The 20762-nt window shown below is 30.5% G+C and overlaps 1 protein-coding gene and 1 pseudogene across 2 annotated transcripts in view; one reads left to right on the top strand and one right to left on the bottom strand.

Moving 5' to 3' along the window:
- Positions 1 to 19887, top strand: part of Lrch (Leucine-rich-repeats and calponin homology domain protein) — a 126173-nt gene extending 106286 nt beyond the window's left edge. For both annotated transcript variants that reach the window (XM_067767208.1, XM_067767207.1), the window contains exon 10: positions 1162 to 19887. In XM_067767208.1, coding sequence (XP_067623309.1) covers positions 1162 to 2817 — 1656 coding nt within the window. In that variant the 3' untranslated portion in view covers positions 2818 to 19887. The remainder of the gene's footprint in view (positions 1 to 1161) is intronic.
- LOC137241821 (jerky protein homolog-like) lies at positions 18032 to 18852 on the bottom strand (annotated as a pseudogene).
- Positions 19888 to 20762: the final 875 nt, after the last annotated feature.

Here is a 20762-nt window from a genome sequence, read left to right as displayed (position 1 = left end):
ATGCTCCTAAATGTAGGCAATTATAATTGTGAAAGTGTCGCTCACACATACAAGCATGGGGTATGAGAGAAGCTATAAAATCGTGCAATTTTAGTTATAGCTGAGAAGTTTGAGAGCTCATGGACAATGCTAGTAGATTCTAGAAGACGCGAACGAGGAAACCAGAGAGTATAAAAGGCCGCAGACGTAGAGGCGCTGGAATTCAGTTTGATTTGAGTAGTCAAGCAGTTACGACTAAGACGATATCTAGCGAGCAATAGCAGTATTATTTTGAAAGTCAGTTTGGTTATTAAGCTATTCGTTGCACAGTTTGAGTGTTATTGTGAAGTATTTTAATAAAGGCCATTTTTCCATTATTCAATATTGGAGTTATTTATTCAACATTTTAGCGATACGAACCTAGCAAAAGGGCAAATAAGAGGATTTGCAGCAAATTCGTTACAATACATTTTTTTAATTACTAAAAGTTAGAGAATGTCGGCAAGCTCTAAACGGGACATATTTATACCAACAAATAAACCTAATGTGACACATAGGACCGTTACCTGAACTTCAATATACCAGACGGGACAGTTTTTGATGAGTTTAAATGGAAAATTAAGATTTTAGTTATAAGAAAACTTTTTCTGGGACAACAGGTCCGAAAGGGTTAACCCGCGGGGCACCTTCTCCGGGATAAGATTTAAGATGGACGAAACCAACGACTTGTTTTTCAGTCTCAACGAAAATCATAGTTTGTCAAAGTACCGCATCCTTCAATGTCGGCAAAAAAACTCACATATACAATTTTTAAAACTAGAGCAAACAAATTTTAAAACAAAAATGATTTCAAAGAGTTTTAAATTACTGTGCATAAATTGTGGGAAGATTCGACGTAAGCTGAATTGGCTTGAAGTAGGAATAAAAAAAAAATAATTTGCGCCTAAAAGTATGTTACAGTTCTAGTAATTTTGTTCACCTTCAATGTGTACATATTTTCAAAGCTATTAAACCATTTACTGTAAACTAACTCACATCTTATTTTGTATTAAACCCGCACCATGTAAAATATTTTTCCATAAAAAAAAAAAAAAAATTAAATACCCCTTAAATTATATTACCTACATTTGTCTAAAATGGTCTAAATGCAAACAAAAAATCTGTTATTGGTGTTGGTTGCAGGAGTTGATTTGCTCCTGTGCAGATATTGTGCCCCCCTCCTCCGATGATGGATCCCATAACAACAGTAACAGCAATAACAGCACAACTGCTAATAATAGCAACAACAACAGGTCCCAAAATGAATACACGCAAAATTTGCCAAATCCATCAGCTGTTTTGAAAACAGTTTCGGCGCTAATTGCCTTGGATTATAATCCACATCATCAAAATATACGAAATTTGCAACAACAATATGAATTGAAATTAAAGTTGCAACGGCAGCAAGAGAAATTAAAGCAGCAAGAGAGAAGTGGAGAGCAAGAAGGAGAAAAACAACAAAAACCAGAGCAGAAGAGAAAACTACCGCAGCAACAAAAATTTCTCGATTATCAGCGTATCGGCGGTGATGGAATTGAGCACGCTTATGAGCACCAACTCACTGCAACCTGCACCAAAGAACAGATGCAGCAGCCAATAACTACAACAACAACATTGCATACGCTTGGCCTAGACAATTCTACATTTAATTTGAGTGCAAAATGTCAGTTTGATGTAACCGTGCTAACGAATGGACACGGTGGTGGTAGTGGTGTTGTTGGTGGTGATAGTGTTGGTGTTAATTATGGTGATGATGTGGAAAATAATCGTGACATATATAATAGTGTTAATGAGATTGAAAACGAATTTGATAGCGATGATATTGACGAAGGCGTTGGCGCTGATGTAGAGGATAGAGATGAACTGGACACAGCTGTCAATGGAAGGCAACAACAGATCGATACAAGCATCAATAGCAATCATGTTACCAATTTTTTTCGTCACGCTAAATTAAAGACATTTCAAAAAATAAAATTTAATTTACTCTCCTCCACGCCTAACAACTCTTGTATCAATTACGGTCATGTGAATAACAATCAATGTATGCTGCAAACGATTGTAGAAACAGAAAGTGAAGTGATTGGTGGTGGTGCTGGTGGTGTTGTTGGTGGACTTGCTGGTAGTACCCTCAGTGGCAGCAGTAACAACGGCAGCAGCCGTAGCGTTAGCGGAGGGGGCACCAACGGCGGCTATCAACTGATTAACGAAAAACCTACATTCAATGAGGAACTCAAGCTGAAAGTCGAAAGTCGTGCTGTAACAGATGGCGGTGCTAATAAATATAAACTTATCGATCTATCAACAACGCTACAAAAACAGGAGTCAACTGCTACAATCGAAGAGCCATTGCCAATAGTTTCCAAGCGCATCGAATTTTTCGAACATTCATCTGCTGCTGGCAAATCAGCGATGACAACAGCTTCAAATACAAGTCTTAATGGTAGCCTTAATAGCAGCACATCATCTTCCAAAGGAACAAAGTACACAACTACTGTTAATACAACCACAACCTCAACAACAATAACAACAACAACACAAACAATAAAGCCTTGTAATAATAATATTTTTAGTATTTATCGTGTGGTTGAGGTAAACGATGACAAATTGTTAAGTAGCAGCGAAAAGATATGGGAGGCGGAAAATATGTTTGGCGGTCTTGGTGATGGTGGTGCTGCAGCACAAAAGGTGGCAGGCACATCCTTTTTGCTGAAGCATGATTCACATGTGCTAACAATCATATTGTCATGCGTCTTTATTGTTACATTCCTACTGCTAGTATTCTTTCCGTTACCCGGATAGTAGATGCGCGGCTTTAGGAAGTTGCAGTTTGTCGCACTGCTTTATATAGTTTAAACATAAAGTTTTTTTGTAATTACGTTAGAGTATACCATGCTCTTCGTAGTTATTTGGTAAAATATTATGGACAAATATTTGAAAGGCCACTTTTGCTTTAAAAGCTTTTTTATAAAGTTGTCTTATTTTGTAAGTTGTTTATATATGTTTGTATACGATTTTTTGTACGTACATACATACGTATAAAATCATTTTATGTTTTGAATAACTTCTGTGGTCGAGCTTTTCTTGTTGAAAAGTATTTTTTTAGAACGATCATAAAAAAATTACACAATACAACTTCAACCTTTAGCGAAAAAGTATAATATATATCAAAAACTTAATAAAAAATTTTCCTTCGAACTTCGCAAAAAAAAATTTTACTTCGAACAAAATCGAACTTCGAAAAAATCCGTTCTTTTAAATTCTAAATTCAAAGGTATAGCTGTTACTGAGAAAGTGGAATAAAAAAACCAAGAAAATTTCAAAACATGTTTACCTTAACTAAATAAATAAAATATACTTAGATAATGTCCATAAAGGACCAGTCATTTTTACTTAAAAAACTCGAAACTTGAAGTTTTTAACTATAATTTATGAATATGAATTTAACACAATACCACATATAACTGTTCAAAATAGCCAAGATATATGAAGAAGAAACTTAACTTCGAAAAAATCAAACTTAGAATTAAATTTGAACTTTCAAATTCCACATTTAATGAAATAAACACCACACTAAAAAATGTTAAGAAGTTTACTCCGAGAAAATTTGAATTGCAAAATTCAACATTTAAAGGAATAAAAATTACCGAGAAAACGGCCAAAAAACTAAACCGAAATTCTGAACTTTTGTACGGACTAACTTTGTTTTCCTTTTTTACCCAAACATTGAGGCCAATATATATTTCGTACTATAAGACTGTGGATAGTAGAGATATATCCAAAAAAAGTTGACTTCGAAAAATTCAAACTTCGAATAAATACCGTATTTAAAAACTCCTCATTAACGGGTATAGTTCAACTAGAAAACGAATTAAAAAGCACACCAAAAAGCTTAAAAGAAGTTTACTTAAAATAGAATTAAACTTTTGAAATATCACATTAAAGGGTACAGAGATGACATGAACTTTCGAACTTTTTTTCGATTTTTTTATTTTCTCTTTTTAATGTTTATCTTCATTTTGAAAAAATAGCTACTTGCAAAAAAAAAAAAAAAAAAATAAAAATAAAAAGTTTACTTGCAAAAATTTTTGTTTCGACTAATCGAACTTCGAAAAAAATATTCGCACTTTAAAATTCCAGATTTAAGGGTACAGATATTTCTTAGGTAGTGAAATAAAAATAATTGCAACAGAGTTCATAAGAAGTTTACTTCGAATACAATTCGAAGTTCCACATTTAAGGGTACGGTGATTACACGTAAAATGGAATAAACATACATCCAATATAACTTGAAGCTCTATATTTTTAAATGAAGTAAAACCACACTAAAAAATTTAAAAACAAGTTTACTTCGAAAATAGTCGAACTTTAAAATTCCACATTTAGCTTATCGACATTATCAGGATGACGATTGAAAAATCAACCCATAAAATACCAATAAATTTTATACACTTAAAAAAAAAAAAAACACATGCCAACTCTATTCATGAAAATGCAACGTTAAACAAAGTCTTGCTTCGAAAAAGGTTCTTACCAACGTTTATGTTTAAATTTCGAAGATATGTTTAGTTTATTTATTTATCGACAAGGCTTTAAAGGTTACCACCTTTTATGTTTCAATTTCGAAGATATGCATAAATTATTTATTTATTGACAAGGTTTTAAAGGTTAAAGACTAAAAATTAAATAAGTAAACAAATTAAAATGTTTTCCCAGGAATAAAATTAGGAAACAAATTTTTAATTTCAGTTTCGAAAATTTTTCGAAGTTGTATTGCTCAAGCTCCATCACGAAAAACAAAGAAAAAGTAAAACTCGACCGCAGGATAGCGTGCGAACTAATTTGAATATTTTTTCACATTTGTATATATGAAGTAAAATTAAAGAAAAAAACATAATACCAACTTAAAAAAAATATTTATAAGAAATAAGACGAGAGAAAAGTTTAAAAAGAAAAAGAGGAAGCACCTTCCAGTGGCAACTGATTCCAAAATAACTACGTAATAATATGTAATTTAAATATAAGAAATTGTTGTTAATTTATTCACAAAAAATTTGATTTATTTCATAATTTAATCTTTAACATAATTTAACCCTTAATTATCTTAGTTTTGGAATTTGTAAAGAAAACGGCTAATGCAATGATTGATTGATGATTTACATTATTTATATAACAGTTATAGTTTTAACACTTTTTTGTTGTTTGAATCCAAAGTTTAGTTATATTCATTAAAAGAAGATAATATGTATTCATAATTTATTTTATGAGTTAAAGCCAACTTTTGAAGTACGTATTAGAGATGAATAGAATAATTGGTCAGCAAATTTTCCTAATATGATTCGAATAAATTTTTTTTGATTCAGTTATATGAAAATTAAAAAAATATATATATAATTCTAAAAATCATTGATTTCAAAGTCGCCTTATTCAGCGGAATTTTTTCCAAGTTTTGGAGACATCGAAATGAGATAATTTTTTAAATGAAAACGTGCTGTCCGATTTTGAATCTGGGTATCTATTTATAAAAAACTAACACCTCAAAGTATGCTAAAATAAATAATGCTTCTGAAGGTATTCTTTTTACTATAAACTAAAGAGAAATACACAAAGTCCGACAGATTAATTGGAATCGGACGGTATCGGTTAAAAAATGTATTTTGTGCATGTGATTTAAATTTTTAGCCCTAACAAATTTGGCTTGTCAACAAACTGGTCCCATCTTCAGTGCCATTTCTCTTTCGAGCGAAGATGTCTCAACGACTAAGCCGGCTTATCAGCAAACCAAATTTGGCAAGCGATGAAGGAAAATCTTCATATAGTATGTACAATGTACATGATGAAAAATCGTATGTTACGTTAGAGGCATATCTAGAAGGTGTTGCATACTTTTAGGCATACTCATTACATACGGTATTTTAACAATTCTCTGTACAATTTTGTTAAGATCGCATACTTTGGGGGACAAGTTACAATAATGGTTGGTTTCTTTTTTAGAATTTCCACTCTTTTTCATCTTAAAAAGATTTTAGTTTAAGTTAATTTTAAGATTTTGTTATGCATATTTTACTTAGCAGAGGCTGCCACTTTTTTTTGCATAGAAGTACTTAATAGTGCATTTCGAAACAAAAACAACAAACCAAAAGAAATTGTATAGACTTTAAAACGCAAGCTTTTTTTTAAACGCGTAAAATATACGTATATATATGTATTACCCCCTATATAAGCGATTTAGTATGTATGTATATTAAAAATTTTATACGCCTAATCCCAAAAGACTTAACTTAGAGTATGTATTTATTTCGAAAGTACATACAACACAAATAAAAAATGTAATTCCAAAAAAAAAATAATTATTTATAAAAAAAAATAATACGCAAATATAAACGGCCCAAAAACATGTTTAAAGTTTTATTTAAATTTTGCAAAGAACGTGTATTCATGAGACCAGAATTAAATAAGTATGTACTATTTAGGACTTCTTAAGTATTAAAATTTTATATCTTACTGTACAAAATATTTAGAATTTATATTCACATTTACAAAATTTATGAATATCTAAGTTAAGAGTTTAAAACTGTACAGCGAAATGCAAAAAATGCAAATTTTAACTGACTAACAAAATCGATTACCCTTAAGCCAGTCTTTTGTAACTCAATTTCAAAGAATGTTGGCTCAAATTTGCTTTTTGAAGGGACTTTCCATCGTTTCGAATGTTCAAACATCACGACCAAACCATTTTTTAAGATTGAGCCACAAGTAAAAAAGTAATTTCGCCCTTTTCGAAGTAATTTTGGCCGTTTCAAATGCATCCCAAATAAACGTTTTTTTTTTTTTTTTGAAACTGAGACTAAAGCAGATCAGTCAAAGCAGTTTGAGAAATCGTTTATTCTGAATTTTTGTGCAAGTTTGCTCTGCACTTTATTGGAAATATGGGGCAGTTATACATTTATGGCGTAAAATAGATTTGGAAACTATTACTCGCACAAAAAAAAACGAATATTTGAATACTTTTATTTTTTTGAATTCTTAAAAATTTTTTTTTTTAAATCTTTCTTGTGAATAAACATAGCTTTATGAATGTATTTACCGAGAATTGAAACCTTTTTCGAATAATGCGAAATTTTTTGGAAAAATTCTCGCATATCTATTGACACATTTTTGGAATATTAAAACATATTTCGAATATCGAAATTCGTGTTTGTAATATTTTCGAACATGCGCATTGTCGCATAACGAATTGTCGATTTTATGTATTAAACTATTTGTTGAATATCGCAATACTTCTTTTTCCGAAATATTTTCCAACATCTGGCTTTTATTTATTCAAATAATAATCCGAGAACATAAACAATAGTCGGAACACGTAATGGTATTGAAATGAATATGGAAAATAAAACGAGCTTTCAATTACATGGTCGGAAAACATGGAAACGTACACTAAGACTAAAAACAAAACTTTAATACAATTTAAATTTTATTTATAATTATATTGGCCATGTTTTTTAACGAGCGTATATCCGTTTACGCTTAAACTTTATATGGACTGCTAAGCGACAAACTTTAAATACACCTCTGAAATTGCTGCGCATAAATTTTGTCCTACTAAATTTCAATACGCACTATACTCAGATGTAACTGAAATATGTCTTTGTTTCACCCTCTACACTAATTCTATGTATTCTATGTGTGCCCACAATTCATCGCGACTGATTCAGCTATATGTTATACCCTAACGAAACGTATACGTGTGTAAAAAAAAACACGGCTATTGTCATAAAAATAAGTACACATTAGAGAACAATCTGATGTCGGTATAAGAGTCATTCGTATCAGTCGTATCGGATTTCTGGCCAGGCCGAATGAACGTAACGTTCGATAGAAACTTTTCGAAAGTACCTATCAAACTACTTATCTTCGAACTTTTAATGCGCTTCTGAATATTTAAATGATGATTTTTTCAGCAAAGAATTTGAGGCATATCCGAATCCAACTAAAAGCCTTTTTTAAATACAAAAAAAAAATACTTTATTCAAACATTATAGAACTGAATTATCTAGCGGGCTTGTATCGACTATCGAACTGCGGACAGCAATCACAGTATCTCGTTCTCTGAAAAAAAAAAACGAATAAAATATGTAGTAAAGTTATTTTGATTCGAAAAAAAGTTCGAAGTATTTAAGCTTCAAGCGAAAAGTTTGCACATTTGATAAAATTCGAAAAAAAATTATTTCGATATAAAAGTTTAAAAGTATTAAAACCAAGCTGCAAGAAAATTAAATTTTCTTTTGAAAATATAATGCGTATGCGTAAAAATAAGATGGGTAATAATAATAAGAATAGTTTCAGAGCAAAGCTTGGTTATAAATTATATTTGCAATCGACTGCAACTATCTACTATTACGATAAATTTAGTTGAAGTGCCACATTTTTACAATAATCGCAATTGGAATTATTTGTAAACTACAACTGTCGCACTTCTGATCTTATCGCTTGAGGCACATAGAATAAAAATTGTATTCTGAATTAAATTCAATTGTATAAATTTATTGAATCCAATTGATTAATTCAAATAAAAATGACTAAAAAATTTGTTTAAATCTTATGAATGGATGATCGAAACATAATTTGCGCTTGATTCTATTGACGTACATTAATAAAACTGAACTTGCCGTTTTTAAAATGAATTCCCATTAATGAAAACCGAAAATACTATTTAACCCTAACTGAATAAAATTTTTTACCCACCATTTTAAATTTCGTAGTGAATGCTTTTGAAGATTCGAAAATAAAGAATACATACTTTTTTTGTACTACAAATATTATATTGAGTATGTGGACTGAACTTAAAACTAACATGTAATTGGAAAATGTAAACTGTTTTGAAAACAACCCAATTTGGTACTGTAGAAATAAAAATTTGTAATACAGCTGTGAACACGAAAATAGCAACAGAATTATTAACAAATTTTATCGATTAATTTTTTTCTTTTCTTTAGTTTCGTCGATTTTAGGGAAACATTTAAAAGTTTTGTATAGCGAAAACAACAGCAGCGTCCACGAAAATTTCCATAGTTTAAGAAGAAACTTCCATGAATACAAAAACTGAAACTATGAAAACAAATCTCAGCTTCCAACAACTTATACTCTGTTAGACTAAACTTGATTAGGCTACAAAACTGCATACTCAAAAAAATGCATAGCATTCTTAATAAAATATTCGAAATTTTCTTAAAAGTTTCCTCGATTTTTCGAATTCTTAAGAAAACGTTTTTGAGATTGCTTTGCATAGTTTCGATTTCAAGGTGCATTGAAGTTTTTTCCTAAATTACCGAAAATAAAAAAGGATGAATTTAATCAATATCAAAAAAGGTTTTCTATAAAATTCGAGAAGGGTTTACAAATACTTATGAAATCTTCCAAATTTTCACTTTTTGATTATGCAGTTTGAAATCTATAATTGAGTTTTACAAATTAAGCTAAGCGAAGTATTTAAATATTCATGTTGACTTTTTTTACAACGAAACTTCAAACAACATTTTCAAAAAAATTGGAAAGTTCGAAAAGTGTTTAAAAATTTATATTAAGATTTAGATTAAGATTTCAAAACAATTTCAATTTGTCTCTAATAATTCGCTTTGATTAAAAAAAATTTTTTTCGAATGGTGTTTTAAATACCGATGCGAATTTTGATATGCTTCGAACTGGACTAAATTTGCAGAACTCAAAATGTTAATGACAATCCTAAGTAAAACTTGGAGATTTAGTAACACTTTTTAAACTATTTGGGAAAAGTCCAATTTTTTCGAAGATTGGTTTGAGAAAGTTTCGAAGTTTGCATGTTGATTTTCAAACATTTTTTAGACACTCGAACCTTTTCTAAAACGTTTTTGAAGTTTTGTTGTAAAAAAATCAATGCTTGTTTTGAAATACGATAAGTGAAATTTGCAAAACTCAAAAACTTCATAACAACTCTTAAGTAAAACTTCGAGAAGAAACATTATTCGAACATGAGTTTTTTCGAAAATGTTTTTTGGAAAAGTTTCGAAATTTAGTAGATTTGTAAGCCCTTTTAATTTCAAAATTTTTATAAAATGATTTTTGGAAAAGTTTCGAAATTTATTAGATTTTTAAACACTTTTAATTTCGAAACTTTCTTGAAGCTTCGCTTTAAAAAAAATCAGGGCGAATTTTGAAATACTTCGATAAATTAAATTAGCAAAACCCTAAAAGTTCATGACAATTCTAAGTAAAACTGCGAGATTTTGGAAAACATTTTTCCAACGTCAGATTTTTTCGAAAATGGTTTCGAAATTGTTTTGCAATTTTATGAAAATTTTGGAACACTTTTTGAAATTTCGAAATTTGTCGAAAATGGTTTTGAAGTTTGGAATTTGAAATGTACAAATGTAAACTTTTTCTGAAACCAACGACAATAAATGAAGGAGTACAACAATTAAAAATATTTTTTTTTTAATTTTTGCTGCTATTTTCGTGCTCACAACTGTAAATAATTAAAAAATAATTATAATTAAAGGTTATTAAATTGTATTAACAACGAATGAATTACTTTTAGCAAGACCCTATCAAGAAACTAGTAAACCAATTATTATACTAAAGTAAAAATTATATACGAAATATATATATAACCAACCGAAGCTTAAATTCCAGTGCTTTTATATTGTATATGATATGTTTGTAATACGTATGTAGCTAGCAACCGCTTTTATATACTATTAGTAAAATAATTTGGTACCAACCAATAATTTATGAATACCTTAAAATAAGTCAGGCTTAAAAAATCGAATATACTGTTAAACGCTGCGAAAGTGAGCTTTGGCTATATAGAATGTATTTTAGTATAACGATTAGAAAGCGAAAAGTAGTAGGTTCGACAGTCCGGAGGAAGTATTGAAAGGTTAGGTAAGCAAGTTTAATATAGCTGGGTAGTAACGAATTTAAGTATGGCATATAAGATATAGAAAGTAGATGTTGGTTTGCGTAAACTGAGGTTTTATATTATATATAAATGAAGCAGGGATTAATCGGTGGCCAATTTATTGAAAACACAAGTTGTAAATGCATATGAAGTAATCTCAAATGGAATTAATCAGCGCATATATACACAATTACTAATAGTATTTGAGGAATTAAATTAAAAACAAAAAAATGGAAATAAAGTAATGTAAGAGTTTTGAAGAACTATACTATTAGTTGCACAAAAAGATGGCTAACTCAAATCATAACACTTGATTGCGAAATTTATAATAATTTTATCTTAACAAACAAGTAAAAAAAGAAGTCTAAATAGGTGTGAACTGTTAGGTGTTTATTAAAAAAAGTTAGTAGCAAAACTATATTCTCTTAATAGACGTTTATTTTTTGGTTTGAAAATATGCTAATGTTGACAAAACTACTGTACTGTAGAGAACATAACATATCTGTAGTTGAAAAAACTCCTCCAAAAAACTCTTCTTGTTTTATGTTCGATAATTTATAACAAAAAAGTGTTTTTTGTTTTTGGTAAAAATTTGAGAAACTTTTACGAAAATTTCAAAGATTGTACGGCCATTTCGAATTTTAACCTGGAGTTCTCATAACTTTTTCGATTTTTTTCATTTATAGTCCCACAAAGTATACGTTATAGGTTCCTCAAAATTCTCAGCTGTATGCAAAACAAAATTCAGAGAATACCAAATATAAAAGGTTCGAAATTTTCGAATTTGTTGGAAACCACTTGTGATATTGGGTTCCATAGTTTTAATAAATAAATTCATAGAAGTTTGTCTTCAATTATCGAAAGTAAAAAAAAATTCTAAGTTTTTAAGCTTACAACCGTTTTATTTAATTGATGAAATTTGATAAAAATTGACACTGCCATTTTCGTGGTCACTGCTGTACAAGATCAATATGGGAGAGAATCCGAAAATTTCCATACATGATTAACCGTGGTGTGATGGTAGCGTGCTCCGCCTATCACACCGTATGCCCTGGGTTCAACTCCCGGGCAAAGCAACATCAAAATTTTAGAAATAAGATTTTTCAATTAGAAGAAAATTTTTCTAAGCGGGATCGCCCCTCGGCAGTGTCTGGCAAGCGCTCCGATTGTATTTCTGCCATGAAAAGCTCTCAGTGAAAACTCATCTGCCTTGCAGATGCCGTTCGGAGTCGGCATAAAACATGTAGGTCCCGTCCGGCCAATTTGTAGGGAAAATCAAGAGGAGCACGACGCAAATTGGAAGAGAAGCTCGGCCTTAGATCTCTTCGGAGGTTATCGCGCCTTACATTTATTTTTATTTTTTTTTGATTAATCTCTTAAGAGTACATTTATCGTGAACGGAAATAAAGATGGGAGTATGGAAAATAAGGGCCGATAAATAACCACTTTTTTTAAGTATCAATTAAATTTTTTTTCGAATATTGACTTAGTCAAAATATTCTAATTTCGTTTGTGGTTTTAAAAAAAAATATTACTAGTCAAAATGAATTCAGAGTCATAACGTTTAAAAAACTATTCCCATGGGGAGGGGGAGGCAGGAACAGCTCTCAGAAACAGTCCTGATATACCTCTAAAAACAATTACGAAATAGTTCCCAAAACATTTTAATAATCTCGAAATTTTCCCAAGCAATCGGAGAATGACAATAAAAACAATTCCGAAATGTTACGGAGATAATTCCGAAATAACAACTGAGATAAGAGATAAACAATTTAACAATTTCGAATAGACTTGAAATTATCCCACTATGATCCTTAAAACAGTCGCGAAACGGTCCTTAAATTATCGCGAAAGAACTCCCGAAGTTATATTCAAATAGTCTCATGGTTGTAATTCCGTAATAGTATCAAAATGATATCTAAAAAAATTACCAATTCCGAAGTGATTCTAAACTTGAATAATAAATGTTGAACATCACCGTAATGAAAAAGCGAACGTGTGTCGAAACGCGTAGGACTAAAAAAATCCATGGTTTTAATTAAAAAGCTCCAAAAGAAAGCAAAAAAAAAAATATATATATAATTCTAAATTACCCTGAAATATTCCCGAAATATACTCAAAATTATCCCAGAAACAACACCAAACTGGCCTCGAAATGATTTCAAAGTAGCTCCGAAATACTTCCTGTTATATGCTCAAAATAATTCTGCTATAATTTAAAAAAATGGCGAACCAGTCCGGAATTGATTCTGTAAATATTCGAGAATTTTTCTTCCAGTGTGTGGTGCGAACTGGTGTACCCACTTTTCCAATATTGCTTAAACTGTGATCTACAGCAACGAACAAAAAATAACAGAAGTAATTTTTATCAAAATTATGAAATAACTTCAATGAATTTTGTAACTGAAACTATGCAAACCAATTTCAAAAACCTTTTCGAAAAAAAGGAACAATTCGAGGAAATTTCGAATTTTTATTATTATTATTTTTTTTGGAAAAATTGGAAAGAAGGAAACATTTACTGGCTTTCTTTGCTAATTTCAGTTTTACCCCATTTCTACCCTATAATAATTGAAAAACAATTAATTTTTAACGGTGTTAGGCTCATTAATTCTTACAAATTTTAAGTAAAATTGAACACACCATTAAACATACAATAAAATAAAAAAAAAAAATATAAAAAAAAAAACTATAAATGAATAAATACAAATAATATTATAAAGAATATAATTTGTTTTATTTTGAGTCCTCTAAATTTTTTTTTAATAATGCAGGTGTGTTTCCCAATTAATTTTAGCCCTAGAAAATACAAAGTTATAGATCTTTCGCATTGAAAATTTTTTCCGGAGGGTGTTTTAGTTTTTACTCATACAAGGTGTGAATTTTTTTTTGATATAAATGAAAATCTGAAACACTCACTAAAGTTTTTGCCTAAAATATTAAAAATTAACAAAACGAATTTAACTGAAGAAATTTGTTAAAAATTTCCACAGCTATTTTTCTGCTCGCTGCTGTGCATATGTTTTGTAGGCTAACTTCAAAACTTGAAAAAGTTACCTGTTTGCTTGTGTTTTAGTGTGTTCAAAAATTTCGTTTTAGTCGATTATTTTTTTTAGCAATAATTCGTAAACAGTGCCTTAGATTAAAATATAAAAGTGAGCTCAACAGCTTGCACCAATCAGTTTCGCTCTCAGAGAAATGATAATAAAAAAGAAAACAAAGCAATACGAAACAAAAATAAAATAAACAAAAATTACTTAATTAAAGGACATAAAAAAAGAGAGTTTCAATACACAACTAACGAATTTCTATTTTTCTCTTAAAAAATTAAAATAACGAAACATCTTCACTAAACTCTTACAACCTAGCATTCCATTGTTATGATTTGAAGTCAGCGATAAAAATTGAAATCTATTTTCATATGAACTATTGATTGACTATCCACATTCTTATACTCTTGCAAACATTTGTACATGCTATCTACTAAAAAGCGCATATACAAGAAACTTCAAAAACTATACACTAATATTCCTAAATTATTTAGTTCACAAAAAAAGTTTCGTTAACAAAAAAAAAAAAAAAAAAAAAAAAACCAAAAAAATACCGAAACTAATCACCAAACTCACATAAAATTCTATAACACTGTAACTATTTTACTTAGGTTTAAATAAAACAGGGTCTGAATAAATTGTGGGAGTATTGAAATACTGAATATACTAAGAAAATTACGCAAATTTTGCTGAAATGGCAAAACTTCTTTGAAAAAGAAGGTAGTTTGAACAATGCGGCTGCATTTATATCTAGACATATATTTTATCTACAGCACATACATACAAACATAATGCATACTTATACCAACAGGCATATACCAATTTACTCACATATAAAGTCCGTTTCATAATTATAAGCTCAGTTATAAAAATTTTCTTAAAAAAAAAAGAAGAAACACCATTATATTATATTTGGAGGGTAAAAAAACGGAACCAAATAAATAAGCTTATCAAAAAATTAACTAATTTACGTGCTTCGAAAGCAAGGACTACAGTTATATCACTATGCCATCTTTAGCTTATACTGTTACAATTTATTAAATCTCTACCAGAGGTGTCAAAAAACCCTTTTATTTTCATATCGGACTTTTTTTTTTGAAATTTGAAATGTTTTAAAGTAGGACACATAAGGTAATTTACAATTTTTCAGCGACAAATTCCCTTTGATACTTTATTAAAAACCAACCAAATACACGTAAGCATATCCGTGCCACCTAAAAATACGGGTGCTGGTGTGTATGCATAACCTTTTTTTTATTATTTTGTACAAAAGAGTAACATACATAAAAATATAGTAAAGCTAATATAACAATATAGTGATATAATAACTGCTTTTGTTATTGCTATTAGAGAAAAATTGCAAAGCTTATAAACGGCGATGGTTACTAGGACATGTTTCTGAATTTCCCTTCTTCATCAGCTCAGCTCCCGAGAGTATTAAACTCGAAATCTCCAACATTCATACTTTATACTAGTGTAAATTTTCCTCTAATACAATAACAAAAACAAACGTATAAAGCAATATGAGCATTAGACTGGGTCGATTTATTAACCGATATCGCGCCATCGATTTTTCGATAGGATTTGGGCTCAGGAAAAAAATAATTTTCGAGCCCGCGAAATTTCATTTTTTTTGACTTCATGGCCTAGTGAAAAAATTTTCATTTGATTGTAAAATTATCATGTACATATACCCTGTCCCACCCAAAAATGTCCGCTAAAAACGTTGGCAATAACAGTTTAAAAAAAAAAAAAATTAATAAATATTTTTTATACATATGATACATATGGGGTATTCCATCCCATTTCGACCAATTTTGAACCCGACCCCTTTAGAATTGGCTGAAAGTTTTTCTTCTTTTTCTAGCTTACCAAAGGCGTTTTCAGAGGTTTTTCAAATTTTTTCATCCAACTCAAAAAAAGTTATGAATTAAAAAAAAACACCGTTTTTGTTTTCAAAATGCTATAACTTTTTCAAAAATTGACCGTTTGGGATCTTTTTTTTAAAAATAGTTTTTAAATGTACTTTTCGGAAAAATTTCAAAAAAATGTTTAACGTTTTTTTTTTGTAATTTTACAGTTTTTCGAGATTTTTCGAATTACACCCTTTTTTTCTCATAAAAAACTTCAATCAATTCTGCAATCATCCCCACTAATCCCGGAGTGGGCCGAGAATTTTTTTTATTTAATTGAAAAAAAAAACCTTTAAAATTTTTTTGTATTTTTTCCGAAAAGGACATTTAAAAACAAATTTAAAAAAAAAAAAGATCCCAAACGGTCAATTTTTGAAAAATTTATAGCATTTTGAAAACAAAAACGGTGTTTTTTTTTAAGTTCATAACTTTTTTTGAGTTGGATGAAAAAATTTGAAAAACTTCTGAAAAACGTCTTTCGTAAGCTAGAAAAAGAAGAAAAACTTTCAGCCAATTCTAAAGGGGTCGGGTTCAAAATTGGTTGAAATGGGATGGTATACTCCATATACATATTGTGACGAATATTAGTAACACTAAGTGATACTCACATTACTAATCTGATACTGAGTAAATAAAGCCACAACAACAATAAAAGAAGCTGCTACACTTGTATGTACGTAAACAAATTAATCATCATGTACACACATACATACAAGCAGCAGAGAGATACTCACAAACGCATGCCATCATCAGCTACTACTTCGCTCACATATACACACGCATATGGTTACACACTACAATTATACGCGCGTATGACTGGTGACCAAGTAAAGGATTCTGGAAGAAGAAACGTCTAGACATTTGGGCAGAGACTATAAAAGCAGCAGAAGCTGAGTAGTCCGTAAACAGTTTGATTTAAGCACGCTATTGGCTGTGAAGTACTTTCAAAGTAGTCTAATAAAGACCATTTTTGCATTATTGAATATTGAAGTTTTTTATTCAACAGTTTAGCGATACGAACGTTAGCAGAAGATTTGGAATAAGCGGAATTTCACTAAGTTCGTTACAATATGAAAATTTTTTTAGTAGGTTATGAAAAAAACCTTAAAAAACAAAATCGAAAAAAAAATGAAATTTCGCAGACTCGAAAATAATTTTTTTGGGTATGCGTAGTGGAACTTTTTTTCTGAGCCCAAATCCTATCGAAAAATCGATGGCGCGATATCGTTTAACTTTCGCCCATACAAATCGACCCACCCTAATGAGCATGTCTCGCTTTTCTGGGCTAGGTCCTTTTTCAAACAAACTTGTATACATAATACTAATTATCTTTAACTCTTTTGCGCCGGAGTTCTACCTCCAGTCTCGTAAACAAATTTCGACATATACAGCGCACGCTCGATATCGTAAACTAATTCAAACCAAGGCAGTTCACGTTAACAAAAGTGTTCACGTTTTGGAATGCCCAAAAAGACTAAGTAAATATATTTTTTCGCATTTAAATTCACATTTTAATCTTATTTTCTCTACATATTAATTGAAAATTAAGGCATACGATGGTTTTATTTAAATAATCAGTCATCTATTTTTATCTTCTGTTTTTCTAAAACTTGAAGCACAGCTTTGTCCCTTAACCGTCTTAGCACACTCTTATCATTTTGATCGACGTCTTCATGTCCAGCCCATATTAACGCCTTGCTGAAAATTTCAACTACTTCAGTCGGCTTAATTTTCTCCAGTTGCTCTGATACGCTGTCATCATCGGATTCGTCCTCTTGTTGATGATCTTCATCTGCATTGCCCTCCTCGATATCTTCGTTTCATTCATGAATGGCGTGGTGAATTCAATCTGAAATTTTTAATAAAAAAAAAGTTTTTTCAATAACCCACATACATATCTTTGAGCATATCTGCGAACACGAACGAACCTCAGGATTTAAACTACTAAGGAGATCGACGGTGTTGCTCCTCAAGGTGCGAAGTTCTGCTTCCCATTTTTCTTTTAAAACCGCCAACGGAACATTATCTTCGGGATCAACATTGTTTACAGCAAAATTTAAAATATTGTTCCAGCACTTAGTTAATGTTGCTTCACCAACACGAAACCAAGCCGCATCCTAAAGATTTATAGCTGTTTTTAAGTAATTTTTTTTCAACGACTCGAGCAACTCAGACTTTGTCGCTGCTATTGAAGCTAGAAGGCTGTTTCTGTAATGCAACTTAGTGATTTTTATTGCATTCTGATCCATCGGTTGAATGAGGGAAGTAACGTTTGGTGGCATAAACATTGCCGAAATTTGCCCATTCTCCGTTGTCAGTTCAGCTTCATATGGGTGAGAAGGAGCGTTGTCGATTAGGAGGAGAGCTATATTTGGTAAGACTTTCTGCTTTAAAAACGATGTAACCCTAAAAAAAAACCAGTTAACATTAAAAATCGGACAAAACTTAAAAGGAATATTCACCTGTGGAACAAATGACTCATGAAACCATTGCTGGAAAATAGCCGACGTCATCCAGGCGGATTTCGAGCTCTTATAGTCGGTGGGACACTGAAAGTTTTTAAAGCAGCGTGGATTCTTCGCCTTTCCAATTACCAAAAGCTTAAGCTTATGGAATGCAGTGGCGTTTGAACAGCATAAAAACGTGATTCCCTGCTTCTCGGACTTTACCCCTCGGGCTCTCTTCTCCAAACTTGACGCGTACGTCAAAAGTCTCCAGAATAACCCCGACTCATCAGCATTATATAACTGATCGTTGCACAACTCCAATTAGGCCATTTTAGCTTTAAGTTTTTCTTTAAACGGACCCACTAGCTGATGTTGCGAAGACAGTTTTTCGCCTGATATTTTAAGAAGACGAACACCGTACCTCTTCTTGAATCCTTGGAGCCATCCATCACTAGCGAGGAAGTTTGCTTAATTTTCTTTAAATTTTGCATGCAATGTGCTTGTCTTTTCTTTCAACATTACAGCACTTACTGGCCAGTTTTTATCTCGCATTCGGATAAACCAACGATAAAGAGATTCTCCATTTTGGGCAACTCTGAAGAACGCAGTGTTTTTCTAGTTCCAGGTCCACAATACGTGTTGTTTACACATTTTAAAATCACTTGCTTTTTCGCTTAATGTTACAAATTGTTAATTTCTTTGCTAAAATCGTCACAAATGAGCCTTTTTTTAAAAAGCCGAGAATTTCTGCCTTTTGTTTTAATGTCAAGCACACGGGGTTTTTAGAACTCATTTCCACCAGAAAACATAAGACGAAACACTCTTTGCAAAACCAAAACCCCGACTGAAAGATTTTACTCCTTACATGCAATTACGAATAAAATGCCTATTTTATAATTCCCCAATTTCAGAATTACATTGTGAACTACATTCAAATAATTGTAACGTTTATTTGTTCATGTTATAGAGCTTTTTGGGTTTGTTCACGTTTTAGAGTAGTCAATGCACAAAAATGCCTGTTCACGTTTTGGGGTGTTCACGCTTTAAAGCGTTCACGTTATCGAGCGCGTGCTGTATTGATAAAATTTGAGAAAGATAGTTGGAGAAATATGTTCTGAATACTTAAAAAATCAGGAACTCATCTCATTGCCCTGGGACATATTTTTCTATTACATGTTCAACAATAACAACTCAAACAAAATAAATCCTGTGCTTATTGGAGCTTTTCGGCCGATGACTTAAAGACAAAACACAAGTTTTTTCTTTTTCTCCTACGCGTTGCGATGGATATTTCCGCCGAGCTCCAATAACCACAAAGTTAAATAAACATTGGCCTAAATTAATATACAAAATAAATCGTTTTTGCGATTTAGAAAATAAAAAAGGTGAATTGAATTGAAGAAATATACAACCCAATCGTCAACAGAAAGATTAAAAAAGTAGATAATTTGATTCATGTTAAGTTCACTATGGTTTCAATGTATGATTATAGTTTTTATAATGCTTATGAACTAAGAAAAAGAAAATTCTTCTCTCTTTGGTTTCTTTGCCTTGTACAATTTTTATAATTCTGCTAATTATGAAACGAACTTCACATTACAATCACTAAACACTTAATACAGCATATACTAATCATTAATTACTCATACATACATACATATATGTATATTCGTATGAACTACTGCAACACCAGCCAATTGCATTTATTAGATTAAAAATTTGCTTATTTCAAGAAAAAAAGAGCAGCAACAACCACAAATTTATTGTATTTAATAAAAACTGAATATATATATGAATAACTTTTGATACAAATTGTTTGTGTTTTCATTTGTGTTTATACATGGAAAATCGCTTTGTTGCAAGACGTAAGAGGACCGCCTGGGGGATGATTTATTTATTTTTCTAAAGGGAAATAAAGACCGCGGGTTTTTAGGAAATAACGCCCACTGCCCTTGTTACCAATTACATAAAAACTTACATTTTCAACTTAAAATAAAATAATATAAAATAAAATTAAATAAAGTAAAATTCAATAAAATAAAACAAATAAATTCTCACATGGGGATAAAATGGAAACTAAAAAAAAAAAATAAAATAAAATAAAATAAAATAAAATAAAACAAAATAAAGTATAATATAATATAATAAAATAATTCAAATAAAATAAAATGAAGCCAAATTAATAAAATAAAATGAAATAAAATAACATAAAAAATTAACTAAAATATTTTAGAATACATATAAAAATAAACTAATAAAAATAAAATAAATTAAAACAAAATAAAACAACTCAAGGTTCGATTCGAGCTCAAGGCCAGAACAATAACTTTTTTCTAATGATAATTATTGTTATTTTTTTAATTTTTCTAAATTTGAAAAATTGTATTTTGTTTTTGGAATA

Source organism: Eurosta solidaginis, chromosome 2 (assembly GCF_040869045.1).
Source record: "Eurosta solidaginis isolate ZX-2024a chromosome 2, ASM4086904v1, whole genome shotgun sequence".
In the NCBI taxonomy this organism is placed as follows: Eukaryota; Metazoa; Arthropoda; class Insecta; order Diptera; family Tephritidae; genus Eurosta; species Eurosta solidaginis.
Note: the sequence above shows the minus strand (reverse complement) of the source record. Positions and strands in the feature narration are given on the sequence as shown.